Genomic DNA, 22,082 nt, shown 5'->3' with positions numbered 1-22,082 from the left:
GGGACGGGCTGTACCAACATGAGTCGGAATACCCGTACCTACGTTCTAAATCAGATAGGGGACGGGCTGTACCAACATGAATAAATGATTGGTTGGGGGAGTATGTTGTATGGGGGAGTATGTTGGTAAGAGCATACATTTTTACTAAGCAGTACGTTCTAAATAGTAGGTAATATGATTATTACAAGGTATGCAGTACATTCTAAATAGTAGGTAATGTGATTATGACACGGTATGCAGTTTATTCTAAATAGTCGGTCATATGATTATTACACGGTATGCAGTACATTCTAAATAGTACGTAATATGATTATTACACGTTATGCAGTACATTCTATATAGTAGGTTATATGATTATTATACAGTATGCAGTACATTCTAAAGAGTAGGTCATATGATTATTACACGGTATGCAGGTCATTCTAAATAGTAGGTCATATGATGATTACACAGTATGCAGTACATTCTAAAAAGTAGGTAATATGATTATTACACAGTATGCAGTACATTCTATATGGTAGGTCTGGGCGATGTGTGGGCGGTGTTTGGGTGGTGTGGGCGGTATGTGGATTGGGCGGTGTGTGGACTGGGCTGTGTGTGAACTGGGCGGTGTGGATTGGGCGGTGTGTGGACTGGGCAGTGTGTGGACTGGGCAGTGTGTGGACTGGGCAGTGTGTGGACTGGGCAGTGTGTGGACTGGGCGGTGTGTGTGTGAAGGCAATTTCATACCCCTCCTGTCCCAGTCTGACAGGGTCACTCTCCCTAACACATCTCCTGTCCCAGTCTGCCAGGGTGACTCTCCCTAACACACCTCCTGTCCCAGTCTGTCAGGGGAACTCTCTCTAACACACCTCCTGTCCCAGTCTGTCAGGGTCACTCTCCCTAACACACCTCCTGTCCCAGTCTTTCATGGTCACTCTCCCTAACACACCTCCTGTCCCAGTCTGCAGGGTCACTCTCCCTAACACACCTCCTGTCCCAGTCTGTCAGGGTCACTCTCCCTAACACACCTCCTGTCCCAGTCTGTCAGGGTCACTCTCCCTAACACACCTCCTGTCCCAGTCTGTCAGGGTCACTCTCCCTAACACACCTCCAGTTCCAGTCTGTCAGGGTCACTCTCCCTAACACACCTCCTGTCCCAGTCTTTCAGGGTCACTCTCCCTAACACACCTCCTGTCCCAGTCTGTCAGGGTCACTCTCCCTAACACACCTCCTGTCCCAGTCTGTCAGGGTCACTCTCCCTAACACAACTCCTGTCCCAGTCTGTCAGGGTCACTCTCCCTAACACACCTCCTGTCCCAGTCTGTCAGGGTCACTCTCCCTAACACACCTCCTGTCCCAGTCTGTCAGGGTCACTCTCCCTAACACACCTCCTGTCCCAGTCTGTCAGGGTCACTCTCCCTAACACACCTCCTGTCCCAGTCTGTCAGGGTCACTCTCCCTAACACACCTCCTGTCCCAGTCTGTCAGGGTCACTCTCCCTAACACACCTCCTGTCCCAGTCTGTCAGGGTCACTCTCCCTAACACACCTCCTGTCCCAGTCTGTCAGGGTCACTCTCCCTAACACACCTCCTGTCCCAGTCTCTCAGGGTCACTCTCCCTAACACACCTCCTGTCCCAGTCTGTCAGGGTCACTCTCCCTAACACACCTGCTGTCCCAGTCTGTCAGGGTCACTCTCCCTAACACACCTCCTGTCCCAGTCTGTCAGGGTCACTCTCCCTAACACACCTCCTGTCCCAGTCTGTCAGGGTCACTCTCCCTAACACACCTCCTGTCCCAGTCTGTCAGGGTCACTCTCCCTAACACACCTCCTGTCCCAGTCTGTCAGGGTCACTCTCCCTAACACACCTCCTGTCCCAGTCTGTCAGGGTCACTCTCCCTAACACCCGTCCTGTCCCAGGCTGCAGGGTCACTCTCCCTAACACATCTCCTGTCCCAGTCTGTCAGGGTCACTCTCCCTAATACACCTCCTGTCCCAGTCTGTCAGGGTCACTCTCCCTAACACACTTCCTGTCCCAGTCTGTCAGGGTCACTCTCCCTAACACCTCCTGTCCCAGTCTGTCAGGGTCACTCTCCCTAACACACCTCCTGTCCCAGTCTGTCAGGGTCACTCTCCCTAACACACCTCCTGTCCCAGTCTGTCAGGGTCACTCTCCCTAACACACCTCCTGTCCCAGTCTGTCAGGGTCACTCTCCCTAACACACCTCCTGTCCCAGTCTGTCAGGGTCACTCTCCCTAACACACCTCCTGTCCCAGTCTGTCAGGGTCACTCTCCCTAACACACCTCCTGTCCCAGTCTGTCAGGGTCACTCTCCCTAACACACCTCCTGTCCCAGTCTGTCAGGGTCACTCTCCCTAACACACCTCCTGTCCCAGTCTGTCAGGGTCACTCTCCCTAACATACCTGCTGTCCCAGTCTGTCAGGGTCACTCTCCCTAACACACCTCCTGTCCCAGTCTGTCAGGGTCACTCTCCCTAACACACCTCCTGTCCCAGTCTGTCAGGGTCACTCTCCCTAACACACCTCCTGTCCCAGTCTGTCAGGGTCACTCTCCCTAACACACCTCCTGTCCCAGTCTTTCAGGGTCACTCTCCCTAACACACCTCCTGTCCCAGTCTGTCAGGGTCACTCTCCCTAACACACGTCCTGTCCCAGTCTGTCAGGGTCACTCTCCCTAACACACCTCCTGTCCCAGTCTGTCAGGGTCACTCTCCCTAACACAACTCCTGTCCCAGTCTTTCAGGGTCACTCTTCCTAACACACCTCCTGTCCCAGTCTGTCAGGGTCACTCTCCCTAACACATCTCCTGTCCCAGTCTGTCAGGGTCACTCTCCCTAACACACCTCCTGTCCCAGTCTGTCAGGGTCACTCTCCCTAACACACCTCCTGTCCCAGTCTGTCAGGGTCACTCTCCCTAACACACCGCCTGTCCCAGTCTGTCAGGGTCACTCTCCCTAACACACCTCCTGTCCCAGTCTGTCAGGGTCACTCTCCCTAACACACCTCCTGTCCCAGTCTGTCAGGGTCACTCTCCCTAACACACCTCCTGTCCCAGTCTCTCAGGGTCACTCTCCCTAACACACCTCCTGTCCCAGTCTGTCAGGGTCACTCTCCCTAACACACCTCCTGTCCCAGTCTGTCAGGGTCACTCTCCCTAACACACCTCCTGTCCCAGTCTGTCAGGGTCACTCTCCCTAACACCCGTCCTGTCCCAGTCTGCAGGGTCACTCTCCCTAACACATCTCCTGTCCCAGTCTGTCAGGGTCACTCTCCCTAATACACCTCCTGTCCCAGTCTGTCAGGGTCACTCTCCCTAACACACTTCCTGTCCCAGTCTGTCAGGGTCACTCTCCCTAACACCTCCTGTCCCAGTCTGTCAGGGTCACTCTCCCTAACACACCTCATGTCCCAGTCTGTCAGGGTCACTCTCCCTAACACACTTCCTGTCCCAGTCTGTCAGGGTCACTCTCCCTAACACACCTCCTGTCCCAGTCTGTCAGGGTCACTCTCCCTAACACACCTCCTGTCCCAGTCTGTCAGGGTCACTCTCCCTAACACACCTCCTGTCCCAGTCTGTCAGGGTCACTCTCCCTAACACACCTCCTGTCCCAGTCTGTCAGGGTCACTCTCCCTAACACACCTCCTGTCCCAGTCTGTCAGGGTCACTCTCCCTAACACACCTCCTGTCCCAGTCTGTCAGGGTCACTCTCCCTAACACACCTCCTGTCCCAGTCTGTCAGGGTCACTCTCCCTAACACACCTCCTGTCCCAGTCTGTCAGGGTCACTCTCCCTAACACACCTCCTGTCCCAGTCTGTCAGGGTCACTCTCCCTAACACACCTCCTGTCCCAGTCTGTCAGGGTCACTCTCCCTAACACACCTCCTGTCCCAGTCTGTCAGGGTCACTCTCCCTAACACACCTGCTGTCCCAGTCTGTCAGGGTCACTCTCCCTAACACACCTCCTGTCCCAGTCTGTCAGGGTCACTCTCCCTAACACACCTCCTGTCCCAGTCTGTCAGGGTCACTCTCCCTAACACACCTCCTGTCCCAGTCTGTCAGGGTCACTCTCCCTAACACACCTCCTGTCCCAGTCTGTCAGGGTCACTCTCCCTAACACACCTCCTGTCCCAGTCTGTCAGGGTCACTCTCCCTAACACACCTCCTGTCCCAGTCTGTCAGGGTCACTCTCCCTAACACACCTCCTGTCCCAGTCTGTCAGGGTCACTCTCCCTAACACACACCTCCTGTCCCAGTCTGTCAGGGTCACTCTCCCTAACACACCTCCTGTCCCAGTCTGTCAGGGTCACTCTCCCTAACACACGTCCTGTCCCAGTCTGTCAGGGTCACTCTCCCTAACACATCTCCTGTCCCAGTCTGTCAGGGTCACTCTCCCTAACACACCTCCTGTCCCAGTCTGTCAGGGTCACTCTCCCTAACACACTTCCTGTCCCAGTCTGTCAGGGTCACTCTCCCTAAACACCTCCTGTCCCAGTCTGTCAGGGTCACTCTCCCTAACACACCTCATGTCCCAGTCTGTCAGGGTCACTCTCCCTAACACACCTCCTGTCCCAGTCTGTCAGGGTCACTCTCCCTAACACACCTCCTGTCCCAGTCTGTCAGGGTCACTCTCCCTAACACACCTCCTGTCCCAGTCTGTCAGGGTCACTCTCCCTAACACACCTCCTGTCCCAGTCTGTCAGGGTCACTCTCCCTAACACACCTCCTGTCCCAGTCTGTCAGGGTCACTCTCCCTAACACACCTCCTGTCCCAGTCTGTCAGGGTCACTCTCCCTAACACACCTCCTGTCCCAGTCTGTCAGGGTCACTCTCCCTAACACACCTCCTGTCCCAGTCTGTCAGGGTCACTCTCCCTAACACACCTCCTGTCCCAGTCTGTCAGGGTCACTCTCCCTAACACACCTCCTGTCCCAGTCTGTCAGGGTCACTCTCCCTAACACACCTCCTGTCCCAGTCTGTCAGGGTCACTCTCCCTAACACACCTCCTGTCCCAGTCTGTCAGGGTCACTCTCCCTAACACACCTGCTGTCCCAGTCTGTCAGGGTCACTCTCCCTAACACACCTCCTGTCCCAGTCTGTCAGGGTCACTCTCCCTAACACACCTCCTGTCCCAGTCTGTCAGGGTCACTCTCCCTAACACACCTCCTGTCCCAGTCTGTCAGGGTCACTCTCCCTAACACACCTCCTGTCCCAGTCTGTCAGGGTCACTCTCCCTAACACACCTCCTGTCCCAGTCTGTCAGGGTCACTCTCCCTAACACACCTCCTGTCCCAGTCTGTCAGGGTCACTCTCCCTAACACACCTCCTGTCCCAGTCTGTCAGGGTCACTCTCCCTAACACACCTCCTGTCCCAGTCTGTCAGGGTCACTCTCCCTAACACACCTCCTGTCCCAGTCTGTCAGGGTCACTCTCCCCTAACACACCTCCTGTCCCAGTCTGTCAGGGTCACTCTCCCTAACACACCTCCTGTCCCAGTCTGTCAGGGTCACTCTCCCTAACACACCTCCTGTCCCAGTCTGTCAGGGTCACTCTCCCTAACACACCTCCTGTCCCAGTCTGTCAGGGTCACTCTCCCTAACACACCTCCTGTCCCAGTCTGTCAGGGTCACTCTCCCTAACACACCTCCTGTCCCAGTCTGTCAGGGTCACTCTCCCTAACACACCTCCTGTCCCAGTCTGTCAGGGTCACTCTCCCTAACACACCTCCTGTCCCAGTCTGTCAGGGTCACTCTCCCTAACACACCTCCTGTCCCAGTCTGTCAGGGTCACTCTCCCTAACACACCTCCTGTCCCAGTCTGTCAGGGTCACTCTCCCTAACACACCTCCTGTCCCAGTCTGTCAGGGTCACTCTCCCTAACACACCTCCTGTCCCAGTCTGTCAGGGTCACTCTCCCTAACACACCTGCTGTCCCAGTCTGTCAGGGTCACTCTCCCTAACACACCTCCTGTCCCAGTCTGTCAGGGTCACTCTCCCTAACACACCTCCTGTCCCAGTCTGTCAGGGTCACTCTCCCTAACACACCTCCTGTCCCAGTCTGTCAGGGTCACTCTCCCTAACACACCTCCTGTCCCAGTCTGTCAGGGTCACTCTCCCTAACACACCTCCTGTCCCAGTCTGTCAGGGTCACTCTCCCTAACACACCTCCTGTCCCAGTCTGTCAGGGTCACTCTCCCTAACACACCTCCTGTCCCAGTCTGTCAGGGTCACTCTCCCTAACACACCTCCTGTCCCAGTCTGTCAGGGTCACTCTCCCTAACACACCTCCTGTCCCAGTCTGTCAGGGTCACTCTCCCTAACACACCTCCTGTCCCAGTCTGTCAGGGTCACTCTCCCTAACACACCTCCTGTCCCAGTCTGTCAGGGTCACTCTCCCTAACACACCTCCTGTCCCAGTCTGTCAGGGTCACTCTCCCTAACACACCTCCTGTCCCAGTCTGTCAGGGTCACTCTCCCTAACACACCTCCTGTCCCAGTCTGTCAGGGTCACTCTCCCTAACACACCTCCTGTCCCAGTCTGTCAGGGTCACTCTCCCTAACACACCTCCTGTCCCAGTCTGTCAGGGTCACTCTCCCTAACACACCTCCTGTCCCAGTCTGTCAGGGTCACTCTCCCTAACACACCTCCTGTCCCAGTCTGTCAGGGTCACTCTCCCTAACACACCTCCTGTCCCAGTCTGTCAGGGTCACTCTCCCTAACACACCTCCTGTCCCAGTCTGTCAGGGTCACTCTCCCTAACACACCTCCTGTCCCAGTCTGTCAGGGTCACTCTCCCTAACACACCTCCTGTCCCAGTCTGTCAGGGTCACTCTCCCTAACACACCTCCTGTCCCAGTCTGTCAGGGTCACTCTCCCTAACACACCTCCTGTCCCAGTCTGTCAGGGTCACTCTCCCTAACACACCTCCTGTCCCAGTCTGTCAGGGTCACTCTCCCTAACACACCTCCTGTCCCAGTCTGTCAGGGTCACTCTCCCTAACACACCTCCTGTCCCAGTCTGTCAGGGTCACTCTCCCTAACACACCTCCTGTCCCAGTCTGTCAGGGTCACTCTCCCTAACACACCTCCTGTCCCAGTCTGTCAGGGTCACTCTCCCTAACACACCTCCTGTCCCAGTCTGTCAGGGTCACTCTCCCTAACACACCTCCTGTCCCAGTCTGTCAGGGTCACTCTCCCTAACACACCTCCTGTCCCAGTCTGTCAGGGTCACTCTCCCTAACACACCTCCTGTCCCAGTCTGTCAGGGTCACTCTCCCTAACACACCTCCTGTCCCAGTCTGTCAGGGTCACTCTCCCTAACACACCTCCTGTCCCAGTCTGTCAGGGTCACTCTCCCTAACACACCTCCTGTCCCAGTCTGTCAGGGTCACTCTCCCCTAACACACCTCCTGTCCCAGTCTGTCAGGGTCACTCTCCCTAACACACCTCCTGTCCCAGTCTGTCAGGGTCACTCTCCCTAACACACCTCCTGTCCCAGTCTGTCAGGGTCACTCTCCCTAACACACCTCCTGTCCCAGTCTGTCAGGGTCACTCTCCCTAACACACCTCCTGTCCCAGTCTGTCAGGGTCACTCTCCCTAACACACCTCCTGTCCCAGTCTGTCAGGGTCACTCTCCCTAACACACCTCCTGTCCCAGTCTGTCAGGGTCACTCTCCCTAACACACCTCCTGTCCCAGTCTGTCAGGGTCACTCTCCCTAACACACCTCCTGTCCCAGTCTGTCAGGGTCACTCTCCCTAACACACCTCCTGTCCCAGTCTGTCAGGGTCACTCTCCCTAACACACCTCCTGTCCCAGTCTGTCAGGGTCACTCTCCCTAACACACCTCCTGTCCCAGTCTGTCAGGGTCACTCTCCCTAACACACCTCCTGTCCCAGTCTGTCAGGGTCACTCTCCCTAACACACCTCCTGTCCCAGTCTGTCAGGGTCACTCTCCCTAACACACCTCCTGTCCCAGTCTGTCAGGGTCACTCTCCCTAACACACCTCCTGTCCCAGTCTGTCAGGGTCACTCTCCCTAACACACCTCCTGTCCCAGTCTGTCAGGGTCACTCTCCCTAACACACCTCCTGTCCCAGTCTGTCAGGGTCACTCTCCCTAACACACCTCCTGTCCCAGTCTGTCAGGGTCACTCTCCCTAACACACCTCCTGTCCCAGTCTGTCAGGGTCACTCTCCCTAACACACCTCCTGTCCCAGTCTGTCAGGGTCACTCTCCCTAACACACCTCCTGTCCCAGTCTGTCAGGGTCACTCTCCCTAACACACCTCCTGTCCCAGTCTGTCAGGGTCACTCTCCCTAACACACCTCCTGTCCCAGTCTGTCAGGGTCACTCTCCCCTAACACACCTCCTGTCCCAGTCTGTCAGGGTCACTCTCCCTAACACACCTCCTGTCCCAGTCTGTCAGGGTCACTCTCCCTAACACACCTCCTGTCCCAGTCTGTCAGGGTCACTCTCCCTAACACACCTCCTGTCCCAGTCTGTCAGGGTCACTCTCCCTAACACACCTCCTGTCCCAGTCTGTCAGGGTCACTCTCCCTAACACACCTCCTGTCCCAGTCTGTCAGGGTCACTCTCCCTAACACACCTCCTGTCCCAGTCTGTCAGGGTCACTCTCCCTAACACACCTCCTGTCCCAGTCTGTCAGGGTCACTCTCCCTAACACACCTCCTGTCCCAGTCTGTCAGGGTCACTCTCCCTAACACACCTCCTGTCCCAGTCTGTCAGGGTCACTCTCCCTAACACACCTCCTGTCCCAGTCTGTCAGGGTCACTCTCCCTAACACACCTCCTGTCCCAGTCTGTCAGGGTCACTCTCCCTAACACACCTCCTGTCCCAGTCTGTCAGGGTCACTCTCCCTAACACACCTCCTGTCCCAGTCTGTCAGGGTCACTCTCCCTAACACACCTCCTGTCCCAGTCTGTCAGGGTCACTCTCCCTAACACACCTCCTGTCCCAGTCTGTCAGGGTCACTCTCCCTAACACACCTCCTGTCCCAGTCTGTCAGGGTCACTCTCCCTAACACACCTCCTGTCCCAGTCTGTCAGGGTCACTCTCCCTAACACACCTCCTGTCCCAGTCTGTCAGGGTCACTCTCCCTAACACACCTCCTGTCCCAGTCTGTCAGGGTCACTCTCCCTAACACACCTCCTGTCCCAGTCTGTCAGGGTCACTCTCCCTAACACACCTCCTGTCCCAGTCTGTCAGGGTCACTCTCCCTAACACACCTCCTGTCCCAGTCTGTCAGGGTCACTCTCCCTAACACACCTCCTGTCCCAGTCTGTCAGGGTCACTCTCCCTAACACACCTCCTGTCCCAGTCTGTCAGGGTCACTCTCCCTAACACACCTCCTGTCCCAGTCTGTCAGGGTCACTCTCCCTAACACACCTCCTGTCCCAGTCTGTCAGGGTCACTCTCCCTAACACACCTCCTGTCCCAGTCTGTCAGGGTCACTCTCCCTAACACACCTCCTGTCCCAGTCTGTCAGGGTCACTCTCCCTAACACACCTCCTGTCCCAGTCTGTCAGGGTCACTCTCCCTAACACACCTCCTGTCCCAGTCTGTCAGGGTCACTCTCCCTAACACACCTCCTGTCCCAGTCTGTCAGGGTCACTCTCCCTAACACACCTCCTGTCCCAGTCTGTCAGGGTCACTCTCCCTAACACACCTCCTGTCCCAGTCTGTCAGGGTCACTCTCCCTAACACACCTCCTGTCCCAGTCTGTCAGGGTCACTCTCCCTAACACACCTCCTGTCCCAGTCTGTCAGGGTCACTCTCCCTAACACACCTCCTGTCCCAGTCTGTCAGGGTCACTCTCCCTAACACACCTCCTGTCCCAGTCTGTCAGGGTCACTCTCCCTAACACACCTCCTGTCCCAGTCTGTCAGGGTCACTCTCCCTAACACACCTCCTGTCCCAGTCTGTCAGGGTCACTCTCCCTAACACACCTCCTGTCCCAGTCTGTCAGGGTCACTCTCCCTAACACACCTCCTGTCCCAGTCTGTCAGGCGTCACTTCCTAACACACCTCCTGTCCCAGTCTGTCAGGGTCACTCTCCCTAACACACCTCCTGTCCCAGTCTGTCAGGGTCACTCTCCCTAACACACCTCCTGTCCCAGTCTGTCAGGGTCACTCTCCCTAACACACCTCCTGTCCCAGTCTGTCAGGGTCACTCTCCCTAACACACCTCCTGTCCCAGTCTGTCAGGGTCACTCTCCCTAACACACCTCCTGTCCCAGTCTGTCAGGGTCACTCTCCCTAACACACCTCCTGTCCCAGTCTGTCAGGGTCACTCTCCCTAACACACCTCCTGTCCCAGTCTGTCAGGGTCACTCTCCCTAACACACCTCCTGTCCCAGTCTGTCAGGGTCACTCTCCCTAACACACCTCCTGTCCCAGTCTGTCAGGGTCACTCTCCCTACACACCTCCTGTCCCAGTCTGTCAGGGTCACTCTCCCTAACACACCTCCTGTCCCAGTCTGTCAGGGTCACTCTCCCTAACACACCTCCTGTCCCAGTCTGTCAGGGTCACTCTCCCTAACACACCTCCTGTCCCAGTCTGTCAGGGTCACTCTCCCTAACACACCTCCTGTCCCAGTCTGTCAGGGTCACTCTCCCTAACACACCTCCTGTCCCAGTCTGTCAGGGTCACTCTCCCTAACACACCTCCTGTCCCAGTCTGTCAGGGTCACTCTCCCTAACACACCTCCTGTCCCAGTCTGTCAGGGTCACTCTCCCTAACACACCTCCTGTCCCAGTCTGTCAGGGTCACTCTCCCTAACACACCTCCTGTCCCAGTCTGTCAGGGTCACTCTCCCTAACACACCTCCTGTCCCAGTCTGTCAGGGTCACTCTCCCTAACACACCTCCTGTCCCAGTCTGTCAGGGTCACTCTCCCTAACACACCTCCTGTCCCAGTCTGTCAGGGTCACTCTCCCTAACACACCTCCTGTCCCAGTCTGTCAGGGTCACTCTCCCTAACACACCTCCTGTCCCAGTCTGTCAGGGTCACTCTCCCTAACACACCTCCTGTCCCAGTCTGTCAGGGTCACTCTCCCTAACACACCTCCTGTCCCAGTCTGTCAGGGTCACTCTCCCTAACACACCTCCTGTCCCAGTCTGTCAGGGTCACTCTCCCTAACACACCTCCTGTCCCAGTCTGTCAGGGTCACTCTCCCTAACACACCTCCTGTCCCAGTCTGTCAGGGTCACTCTCCCTAACACACCTCCTGTCCCAGTCTGTCAGGGTCACTCTCCCTAACACACCTCCTGTCCCAGTCTGTCAGGGTCACTCTCCCTAACACACCTCCTGTCCCAGTCTGTCAGGGTCACTCTCCCTAACACACCTCCTGTCCCAGTCTGTCAGGGTCACTCTCCCTAACACACCTCCTGTCCCAGTCTGTCAGGGTCACTCTCCCTAACACACCTCCTGTCCCAGTCTGTCAGGGTCACTCTCCCTAACACACCTCCTGTCCCAGTCTGTCAGGGTCACTCTCCCTAACACACCTCCTGTCCCAGTCTGTCAGGGTCACTCTCCCTAACACACCTCCTGTCCCAGTCTGTCAGGGTCACTCTCCCTAACACACCTCCTGTCCCAGTCTGTCAGGGTCACTCTCCCTAACACACCTCCTGTCCCAGTCTGTCAGGGTCACTCTCCCTAACACACCTCCTGTCCCAGTCTGTCAGGGTCACTCTCCCTAACACACCTCCTGTCCCAGTCTGTCAGGGTCACTCTCCCTAACACACCTCCTGTCCCAGTCTGTCAGGGTCACTCTCCCTAACACACCTCCTGTCCCAGTCTGTCAGGGTCACTCTCCCTAACACACCTCCTGTCCCAGTCTGTCAGGGTCACTCTCCCTAACACACCTCCTGTCCCAGTCTGTCAGGGTCACTCTCCCTAACACACCTCCTGTCCCAGTCTGTCAGGGTCACTCTCCCTAACACACCTCCTGTCCCAGTCTGTCAGGGTCACTCTCCCTAACACACCTCCTGTCCCAGTCTGTCAGGGTCACTCTCCCTAACACACCTCCTGTCCCAGTCTGTCAGGGTCACTCTCCCTAACACACCTCCTGTCCCAGTCTGTCAGGGTCACTCTCCCTAACACACCTCCTGTCCCAGTCTGTCAGGGTCACTCTCCCTAACACACCTCCTGTCCCAGTCTGTCAGGGTCACTCTCCCTAACACACCTCCTGTCCCAGTCTGTCAGGGTCACTCTCCCTAACACACCTCCTGTCCCAGTCTGTCAGGGTCACTCTCCCTAACACACCTCCTGTCCCAGTCTGTCAGGGTCACTCTCCCTAACACACCTCCTGTCCCAGTCTGTCAGGGTCACTCTCCCTAACACACCTCCTGTCCCAGTCTGTCAGGGTCACTCTCCCTAACACACCTCCTGTCCCAGTCTGTCAGGGTCACTCTCCCTAACACACCTCCTGTCCCAGTCTGTCAGGGTCACTCTCCCTAACACACCTCCTGTCCCAGTCTGTCAGGGTCACTCTCCCTAACACACCTCCTGTCCCAGTCTGTCAGGGTCACTCTCCCTAACACACCTCCTGTCCCAGTCTGTCAGGGTCACTCTCCCTAACACACCTCCTGTCCCAGTCTGTCAGGGTCACTCTCCCTAACACACCTCCTGTCCCAGTCTGTCAGGGTCACTCTCCCTAACACACCTCCTGTCCCAGTCTGTCAGGGTCACTCTCCCTAACACACCTCCTGTCCCAGTCTGTCAGGGTCACTCTCCCTAACACATCTCCTGTCCCAGTCTGTCAGGGTCACTCTCCCTAACACACCTCCTGTCCCAGTCTGTCAGGGTCACTCTCCCTAACACACCTCCTGTCCCAGTCTGTCAGGGTCACTCTCCCTAACACACCTCCTGTCCCAGTCTGTCAGGGTCACTCTCCCTAACACACCTCCTGTCCCAGTCTGTCAGGGTCACTCTCCCTAACACACCTCCTGTCCCAGTCTGTCAGGGTCACTCTCCCTAACACACCTCCTGTCCCAGTCTGTCAGGGTCACTCTCCCTAACACACCTCCTGTCCCAGTCTGTCAGGGTCACTCTCCCTAACACACCTCCTGTCCCAGTCTGTCAGGGTCACTCTCCCTAACACACCTCCTGTCCCAGTCTGTCAGGGTCACTCTCCCTAACACACCTCCTGTCCCAGTCTGTCAGGGTCACTCTCCCTAACACACACCTCCTGTCCCAGTCTGTCAGGGTCACTCTCCCTAACACACCTGCTGTCCCAGTCTGTCAGGGTCACTCTCCCTAACACACCTCCTGTCCCAGTCTGTCAGGGTCACTCTCCCTAACACACCTCCTGTCCCAGTCTGTCAGGGTCACTCTCCCTAACACACCTCCTGTCCCAGTCTGTCAGGGTCACTCTCCCTAACACACCTCCTGTCCCAGTCTGTCAGGGTCACTCTCCCTAACACACCTCCTGTCCCAGTCTGTCAGGGTCACTCTCCCTAACACACCTCCTGTCCCAGTCTGTCAGGGTCACTCTCCCTAACACACCTCCTGTCCCAGTCTGTCAGGGTCACTCTCCCTAACACACCTCCTGTCCCAGTCTGTCAGGGTCACTCTCCCTAACACACCTCCTGTCCCAGTCTGTCAGGGTCACTCTCCCTAACACACCTCCTGTCCCAGTCTGTCAGGGTCACTCTCTAACACTCTGCCCAGTGTCTCTCCCTAACACACCTCCTGTCCCAGTCTGTCAGGGTCACTCTCCCTAACACACCTCCTGTCCCAGTCTGTCAGGGTCACTCTCCCTAACACACCTCCTGTCCCAGTCTGTCAGGGTCACTCTCCCTAACACAACTCCTGTCCCAGTCTGTCAGGGTCACTCTCCCTAACACACCTCCTGTCCCAGTCTGTCAGGGTCACTCTCCCTAACACACCTCCTGTCCCAGTCTGTCAGGGTCACTCTCCCTAACACACCTCCTGTCCCAGTCTGTCAGGGTCACTCTCCCTAACACAACTCCTGTCCCAGTCTGTCAGGGTCACTCTCCCTAACACACCTCCTGTCCCAGTCTGTCAGGGTCACTCTCCCTAACACACCTCCTGTCCCAGTCTGTCAGGGTCACTCTCCCTAACACACCTCCTGTCCCAGTCTGTCAGGGTCACTCTCCCTAACACACCTCCTGTCCCAGTCTGTCAGGGTCACTCTCCCTAACACCTCCTGTCCCAGTCTGTCAGGGTCACTCTCCCTAACACAACTCCTGTCCCAGTCTGCAGGGTCACTCTCCCTAACACACCTCCTTTCCCAGTCTGTCAGGGTCACTCTACCTAACACACCTCCTGTCCCAGTCTGTCAGGGTCACTCTCCCTAACACACCTCCTGTCCCAGTCTGTCAGGGTCACTCTCCCTAACACACCTCCTGTCCCAGTCTGTCAGGGTCACTCTCCCTAACACACCTCCTGTCCCAGTCTGTCAGGGTCACTCTCCCTAACACACCTCCTGTCCCAGTCTGTCAGGGTCACTCTCCCTAACACACCTCCTGTCCCAGTCTGTCAGGGTCACTCTCCCTAACACACCTCCTGTCCCAGTCTGTCAGGGTCACTCTCCCTAACACAACTCCTGTCCCAGTCTGTCAGGGTCACTCTCCCTAACACACCTCCTGTCCCAGTCTGTCAGGGTCACTCTCCCTAACACACCTCCTGTCCCAGTCTGTCAGGGTCACTCTCCCTAACACACCTCCTGTCCCAGTCTGTCAGGGTCACTCTCCCTAACACACCTCCTGTCCCAGTCTGTCAGGGTCACTCTCCCTAACACACCTCCTGTCCCAGTCTGTCAGGGTCACTCTCCCTAACACACCTCCTGTCCCAGTCTGTCAGGGTCACTCTCCCTAACACACCTCCTGTCCCAGTCTGTCAGGGTCACTCTCCCTAACACACCTCCTGTCCCAGTCTGTCAGGGTCACTCTCCCTAACACACCTCCTGTCCCAGTCTGTCAGGGTCACTCTCCCTAACACACCTCCTGTCCCAGTCTGTCAGGGTCACTCTCCCTAACACACCTCCTGTCCCAGTCTGTCAGGGTCACTCTCCCTAACACACCTCCTGTCCCAGTCTGTCAGGGTCACTCTCCCTAACACACCTCCTGTCCCAGTCTGTCAGGGTCACTCTCCTTAACACACCTCCTGTCCCAGTCTGTCAGGGTCACTCTCCCTAACACAACTCCTGTCCCAGTCTGTCAGGGTCACTCTCCCTAACACACCTCCTGTCCCAGTCTGCAGGGTCACTCTCCCTAACACACCTCCTGTCCCAGTCTGCCAGGGTCACTCTCCCTAACACACCTCCTGTCCCAGTCTGTCAGGGTCACTCTCCCTAACACACCTCCTGTCTCAGTCTGCCAGGGTCACTCTCCCTAACACCTCTCCTGTCCCAGTCTGTCAGGGTCACTCTCCCTAACACACCTCCTGTCCCAGTCTGTCAGGGTCACTCTCCCTAACACACCTCCTGTCCCAGTCTGTCATGGTCACTCTCCCTAACACACCTCCTGTCCCAGTCTGTCAGGGTCAGTCTCCCTAACACACCTCCTGTCTCAGTCTGCCAGGGTCACTCTCCCTAACACCTCTCCTGTCCCAGTCTGTCAGGGTCACTCTCCCTAACACACCTCCTGTCCCAGTCTGTCAGGGTCACTCTCCGTAACACACCTCCTGTCCCAGTCTGTCATGGTCACTCTCCCTAACACACCTCCTGTCCCAGTCTGTCAGGGTCACTCTCCCTAACACACCTCCTGTCCCAGTCTGTCAGGGTCAGTCTCCCTAACACACCTCCTGTCCCAGTCTGTCAGGGTCACTCTCCCTAACACACCTCCTGTCCCAGTCTGTCAGGGTCACTCTCCCTAACACACCTCCTGTCCCAGTCTGTCAGGGTCACTCTCCCTAACACACCTCCTGTCCCAGTCTGTCAGGGTCAGTCTCCCTAACACACCTCCTGTCCCAGTCTGCCAGGGTCACTCTCCCTAACACACCTCCTGTCCCAGTCTGTCAGGGTCACTCTCCCTAACACACCTCCTGTCCCAGTCTGTCAGGGTCACTCTCCCTAACACACCTCCTGTCCCAGTCTGTCATGGTCACTCTCCCTAACACACCTCCTGTCCCAGTCTGTCAGGGTCACTCTCCCTAACACACCTCCTGTCCCAGTCTGCCAGGGTCACTCTCCCTAACACACCTCCTGTCCCAGTTTGTCAGGGTCACTCTCCCTAACACACCTCCTGTCCCAGTCTGTCAGGGTCACTCTCCCTAACACACCTCCTGTCCCAGTCTGTCATGGTCACTCTCCCTAACACACCTCCTGTCCCAGTCTGCCAGGGTCACTCTCCCTAACACACCTCCTGTCCCAGTCTGTCAGGGTCACTCTCCCTAACACACCTCCTGTCTCAGTCTGCCAGGGTCACTCTCCCTAACACCTCTCCTGTCCCAGTCTGTCAGGGTCACTCTCCCTAACACACCTCCTGTCCCAGTCTGTCAGGGTCACTCTCCCTAACACACCTCCTGTCCCAGTCTGTCATGGTCACTCTCCCTAACACACCTCCTGTCCCAGTCTGTCAGGGTCACTCTCCCTAACACACCTCCTGTCTCAGTCTGCCAGGGTCACTCTCCCTAACACCTCTCCTGTCCCAGTCTGTCAGGGTCACTCTCCCTAACACACCTCCTGTCCCAGTCTGTCAGGGTCACTCTCCGTAACACACCTCCTGTCCCAGTCTGTCATGGTCACTCTCCCTAACACACCTCCTGTCCCAGTCTGTCAGGGTCACTCTCCCTAACACACCTCCTGTCCCAGTCTGTCAGGGTCAGTCTCCCTAACACACCTCCTGTCCCAGTCTGTCAGGGTCACTCTCCCTAACACACCTCCTGTCCAAGTCTGTCAGGTTCACTCTCCCTAACACACCTCCTGTCCCAGTCTGTCATGGTCACTCTCCCTAACACACCTCCTGTCCCAGTCTGTCAGGGTCACTCTCCCTAACACACCTCCTGTCTCAGTCTGCCAGGGTCACTCTCCCTAACACCTCTCCTGTCCCAGTCTGTCAGGGTCACTCTCCCTAACACACCTCCTGTCCCAGTCTGTCAGGGTCACTCTCCCTAACACACCTCCTGTCCCAGTCTGTCATGGTCACTCTCCCTAACACCCTCCTGTCCCAGTCTGTCAGGGTCACTCTCCCTAACACACCTCCTGTCCCAGTCTGTCAGGGTCACTCTCCCTAACACACCTCCTGTCCCAGTCTGTCAGGCAGGGCAGGGCAGGGAGAACAGGGCAGAGAGAACAGGGCAGGGAGAACAGGGCAGGGAGAACAGGGCAGGGAGAACAGGGCAGGGCAGGGAGAACAGGGCAGGGCAGGGCAGGGCAGGGAGAACAGGGCAGGGAGAACAGGGCAGGGCATGGCTGGGCAGGGCAGGGAGAACAGGGCAGGGCATGGAGAACAGGGTAGGGAGAACAGGGCAGGGCAGGGCAGGGCAGGGCAGGGAGAACAGGGCAGGGCAGGGAGAACAGGGCAGGGAGAACAGGGCAGGGAGAACAGGGCAGGGAGAACAGCGCAGGGCAGGGCAGGGCGAACAGGGCAGGGCAGGGTAGGGAGAACAGGGCAGGGTAGGGGGAGAACAGGGCAGGGTAGGGCGAACAGGGCAGGGCAGGGTAGGGAGAACAGGGCAGGGTAGGGCGAACAGGGCAGGGCAGGGCAGGGAGAACAGGGCAGGGCAGGGCAGGGCAGGGCGGGGCAGGAAGAACAGGGCTGGGCAGGGCAGGGCAGGGCAGGGCAGGGCAGGGCAGGGCAGGGCAGGGCAGGGCAGGGAGAACAGTACAGGGCAGGGCAGAACAGGGCTGGGAGAACAGTACAGAGCAGGGCAGGGCAGGGAGACCTGGGCAGGGCCGGCAGACCAGGGCAGGGAGAACAGTGCAGGGTAGGGAGAAGAGAGAATGATGGTGCTGATGATGGTGGTGGTGGTGTTGATGTTGATGATGATAATGATTGTGACGATAATGATTGTGATGATGATGATTGTGATGGAAATGGAAATACGTAATCAGAAAAATGGTGTATTTCTCTCTCCCTCCCTCTCTCGCTGTCAATCTCTCTATCTCTATTTGTCTCTCCCTCTCTCGCTCTCTCCCTCCATCTCTCACTGTCTATCTCTCTCTATATCCTCTATCCTATCTCTATCTCTCCTCTCCTCTCCCCCCTCTCTCTCTATTTGTCTCTCTCTCTCCCTCTCTGTCTTTCTATCTCCTCTTTCCTATCTCTCTCTCTCCTCCCCCCTCTCTCTCTACTCTCGCTTCTCTCTCCCTCCTCTCTCTCCCTCCTCTCTCTCTCCTCCCCCTCCTCTCTCTCCTCTCGCTATCTCTCGCCCTCTCTCTCTCCCTCTCTCTCTCCCTCCTCTCTCTCTCTCTCTCTCTCTCTCTCTCTCTCTCTCTCTCTCTCTGCCACCATCCCAGGGTATGATGTATCTGGAGGAGAGAAGGCTGGTCCACAGAGATCTGGCAGCACGTAATGTTCTGGTCAAGTCCCCCAATCACATCAAGATCACTGACTTTGGCCTGGCCAGACTGCTGGACGTCGACGAGAAAGAGTACAACGCAGATGGGGGCAAGGTGTGTGTGTGTGTGTGTGTGTGTGTGTGTGTGTGTGTGTGTGTGTGTGTGTGTGTGTGTGTGTGTGTGTGTGTGTGTGTGTGCATGTGTTGCGACGGTACCCAGAATCCATTGATTAATATAAACACCACAGTTTAAAAGTTTGGGGTCATTTAGAAATGTCCTTGTTTTTGAAAGACATCAAATTGATCAGATATACAGTGTAGGCATCGTTAATGTTGTAAATGACTATTGTAGCTGGAAATGGCAGATTTTTTATGGAATATCTACATAGGCATACAGAGGCCCATTATCAGCAACCATTTTTATTTTAATACATTTGCAAAAATGTCTATAAACCTGTTTTCACTTCGTCATGATGGGGTATTGTGATGTCATGATGGGGTATTTTGATGTCATGATGGGGTATTTTGATGTCATGATGGGGTATTGTGTGTAGATGGATGAGGAAGAACATTTTTTTATTAATTTAGAATAAGGCTGTAACGTCACAAAATGTGGAAAAAGTCAAGGGGTCTGAATACTTTTCCGAATGCACTGTATACCATTGAAAACAAGTGTGTTTCATTTTCCTCTTGGAGTTGCAGTAGAGAAGAGAGTGAGAGATGAAACCCAGTTAATATAGACAGGATATGTAATACCGGTCATGTTCTAGTAGGTAATAGATTTCCACGGTGTACCTACCTGCAGGGGGAAATTGGGTTCTCCAGTCCAGAAGAAAATCACATGATGTGGTACTGGTTGCTATGACGGCCAATGTTGACACGTTGTACATTCCACTGTAACAAGTGTTACACTGGCATATCCCTGTCCATTCCAGAAAATGCCTTGCAACATGCAGAAGTCAGTCTTGGATCCAAGATCATGCACATAATGAAAGCTGACCTTCATATTTTGAAGACTTGTTTCATTTCATTTCAATTCCTGCCATGGATATGAATGGAACGTAATGGAATGAGGCTACTCAATTGTTGACTAGGATTAGAACATAGATGGTATTAACTGTTAGAAGTCTTAAGGTCAGTTCTACCAGGAATATGAAAACAGAGAATCTATTGTTCTACATAGACCCATCACAACCTTTACATCTGATAAATGATGATGAATCAGAGAGTTTTAGGTCAGAGAGGAAACATTCACTAACACTTGTCTGTTCTCTCTTGACATTTGTGTCTTCAGTGCGCTAGAGTGAATAATCCTTCTCTTTCTCTCTCTGTCTCTCCACCTCTCCCTTTGTCTCTCTCTCTCTCTTTCTCTCTCTCTCCCTCTCTCGCTCTCTCTCTCTCTCTCATCCCCTTCTCGCTCTCTTACTCTTGTTCTCTCTCTCTCACTCTCACCCCCCTCCCCCCGCTCTTTCTCTCTCTCTCCCTTTCTCTCTCTCTCTACTCTCTAGATGCCCATTAAGTGGATGGCGTTGGAGTGTATTCACTACAGGAAGTTCACACACCAGAGTGATGTGTGGAGCTACGGTACGTGTGACATTACAAACAAACGATACTAGACGCATCATTAGCCAAAATGACCTGACTTCCTGTTTCTCCTTTTTCTCTCATTCTCTTTCCCTCTCGTTTTCTCTTTCTTTCTATCTTATTTGCTTTCTTCCTCTCTCTCTTTACCTATCTCTCTCTCCCTCATTTTCTGTCTTTTGTTTTCTCTCTCTCTTTCAATTCAATACAATTTCAATGTAAGGGCTTTATTGACATGGGAAACATATGTTAACGTTGCCAAAGCAAGTGAAATATACTGCTCAAAAAAATAAAGGGAACACTTAAACAACACAATGTAACTCCAAGTCAATCACACTTCTGTGAAATCAAACTGTCCACTTAGGAAGCAACACTGATTGACAATACATTTCACATGCTGTTGTGCAAATGGAATAGACAACAGGTGGAAATTATAGGCAATAAGCAAGACACCCCCAATAAAGGAGTGGTTCTGCAGGTGGAGACCACAGACCACTTCTCAGTTCCTATGCTTCCTGGCTGATGTTTTGGTCACTTTTGAATGCTGGCGGTGCTTTCACTCTAGTGGTAGCATGAGACGGAGTCTACAACCCACACAAGTGGCTCAGGTAGTGCAGCTCATCCAGGATGGCACATCAATGCGAGCTGTGGCAAGAAGGTTTGCTGTGTCTGTCAGTGTAGTGTCCAGAGCATGGAGGCACTACCAGGAGACAGGCCAGTACATCAGGAGACGTGGAGGAGGCCGTAGGAGGGCAACAACCCAGCAGCAGGACCGCTACCTCCGCCTTTGTGCAAGGAGGAGCAGGAGAAGCACTGCCAGAGCCCTGCAAAATGACCTCCAGCAGGCCACAAATGTGCATGTGTCTGCTCAAACGGTCAGAAACAGACTCCATGAGGGTGGTATGAAGGCCCGACGTCCACAGGTGGGGGTTGTGCTTACAGCCCAACACCGTGCAGGACGTTTGGCATTTGCCAGAGAACACCAAGATTGGCAAATTCGCCACTGGCGCCCTGTGCTCTTCACAGATGAAAGCAGGTTCACACTGAGGACGTGACAGACGTGACAGAGTCAGAAGACGCCGTGGAGAACGTTCTGCTACCTGCAACATCCTCCAGCATGACCGGTTTGGCGGTGGGTCAGTCATGGTGTGGCATTTCTTTGGGGGGCCGCACAGCCCTCCATGTGCTCGCCAGAGGTAGCCTGACTGCCATTAGGTACCGAGATGAGATCCTCAGACCCCTTGTGAGACCATATGCTGGTGCGGTTGGCCCTGGGTTCCTCCTAATGCAAGACAATGCTAGACCTCATGTGGCTGGAGTGTGTCAGCAGTTCCTGCAAGAGGAAGGCATTGATGCTATGGACTGGCCCGCCCGTTCCCCAGACCTGAATCCAAATGAGCACATCTGGGACATCATGTCTCGCTCCATCCACCAACGCCACGTTGCACCACATACTGTCCAGGAGTTGGCGGATGCTTTAGTCCAGGTCTGGGAGGAGATCCCTCGGGAGACCATCCGCCACCTCATCAGGAGCATGCCCAGGCGTTGTAGGGAGGTCATACAGGCACGTGGAGGCCACACACACTACTGAGCCTCATTTTGACTTGTTTTAAGGACATTACATCAAAGTTGGATCAGCCTGTAGTGTGGTTTTCCACTTTAATTTTGAGTGTGACTCCAAATCCAGACCTCCATGGGTTGATAAATTGGATTTCCATTGGGTTTTTTTGTGTGATTTTGTTGTCAGCACATTCAACTATGTAAAGAAAAAAGTATTTAATAAGATTATTTCTTTCATTCAGATCTAGAATGTGTTATTTTAGTGTTCCCTTTATTTTTTTGAGCAATGTAGATAATAAACAAACTGAAATAAACAATTAAAATGAACAGTAAACATTACACTCTCTCTCTCTCTCTCTCTCTCTCTCTCTCTCTCTCACACACACTTTCTCTCGCTCTCTCTCTCTCTCTCTCTCTCTCTCTCTCTCACTCTCACTTTCTCTCTCTTTCTCTC

The 22,082-nt window shown here is 54.9% G+C and overlaps 1 protein-coding gene across 2 annotated transcripts in view; it reads left to right on the top strand.

Moving 5' to 3' along the window:
* LOC106593673 (receptor tyrosine-protein kinase erbB-4) overlaps positions 1 to 22,082 on the top strand; it is a 617,461-nt gene that overhangs the window by 580,890 nt on the left and 14,489 nt on the right. For both annotated transcript variants that reach the window (XM_045699348.1, XM_045699347.1), the window contains exons 21-22: positions 18,447 to 18,602; positions 19,996 to 20,071. In XM_045699348.1, the coding sequence (XP_045555304.1) occupies positions 18,447 to 18,602; positions 19,996 to 20,071 (232 nt within the window). The remainder of the gene's footprint in view (positions 1 to 18,446; positions 18,603 to 19,995; positions 20,072 to 22,082) is intronic.

The sequence above is a fragment of the Salmo salar genome, chromosome ssa17 (genome assembly GCF_905237065.1).
Source record: "Salmo salar chromosome ssa17, Ssal_v3.1, whole genome shotgun sequence".
NCBI lineage: Eukaryota > Metazoa > Chordata > Actinopteri > Salmoniformes > Salmonidae > Salmo > Salmo salar.
The sequence above is the reverse complement of the archived record's forward strand: the minus strand, read 5'-3'. Positions and strand labels throughout refer to the sequence as shown.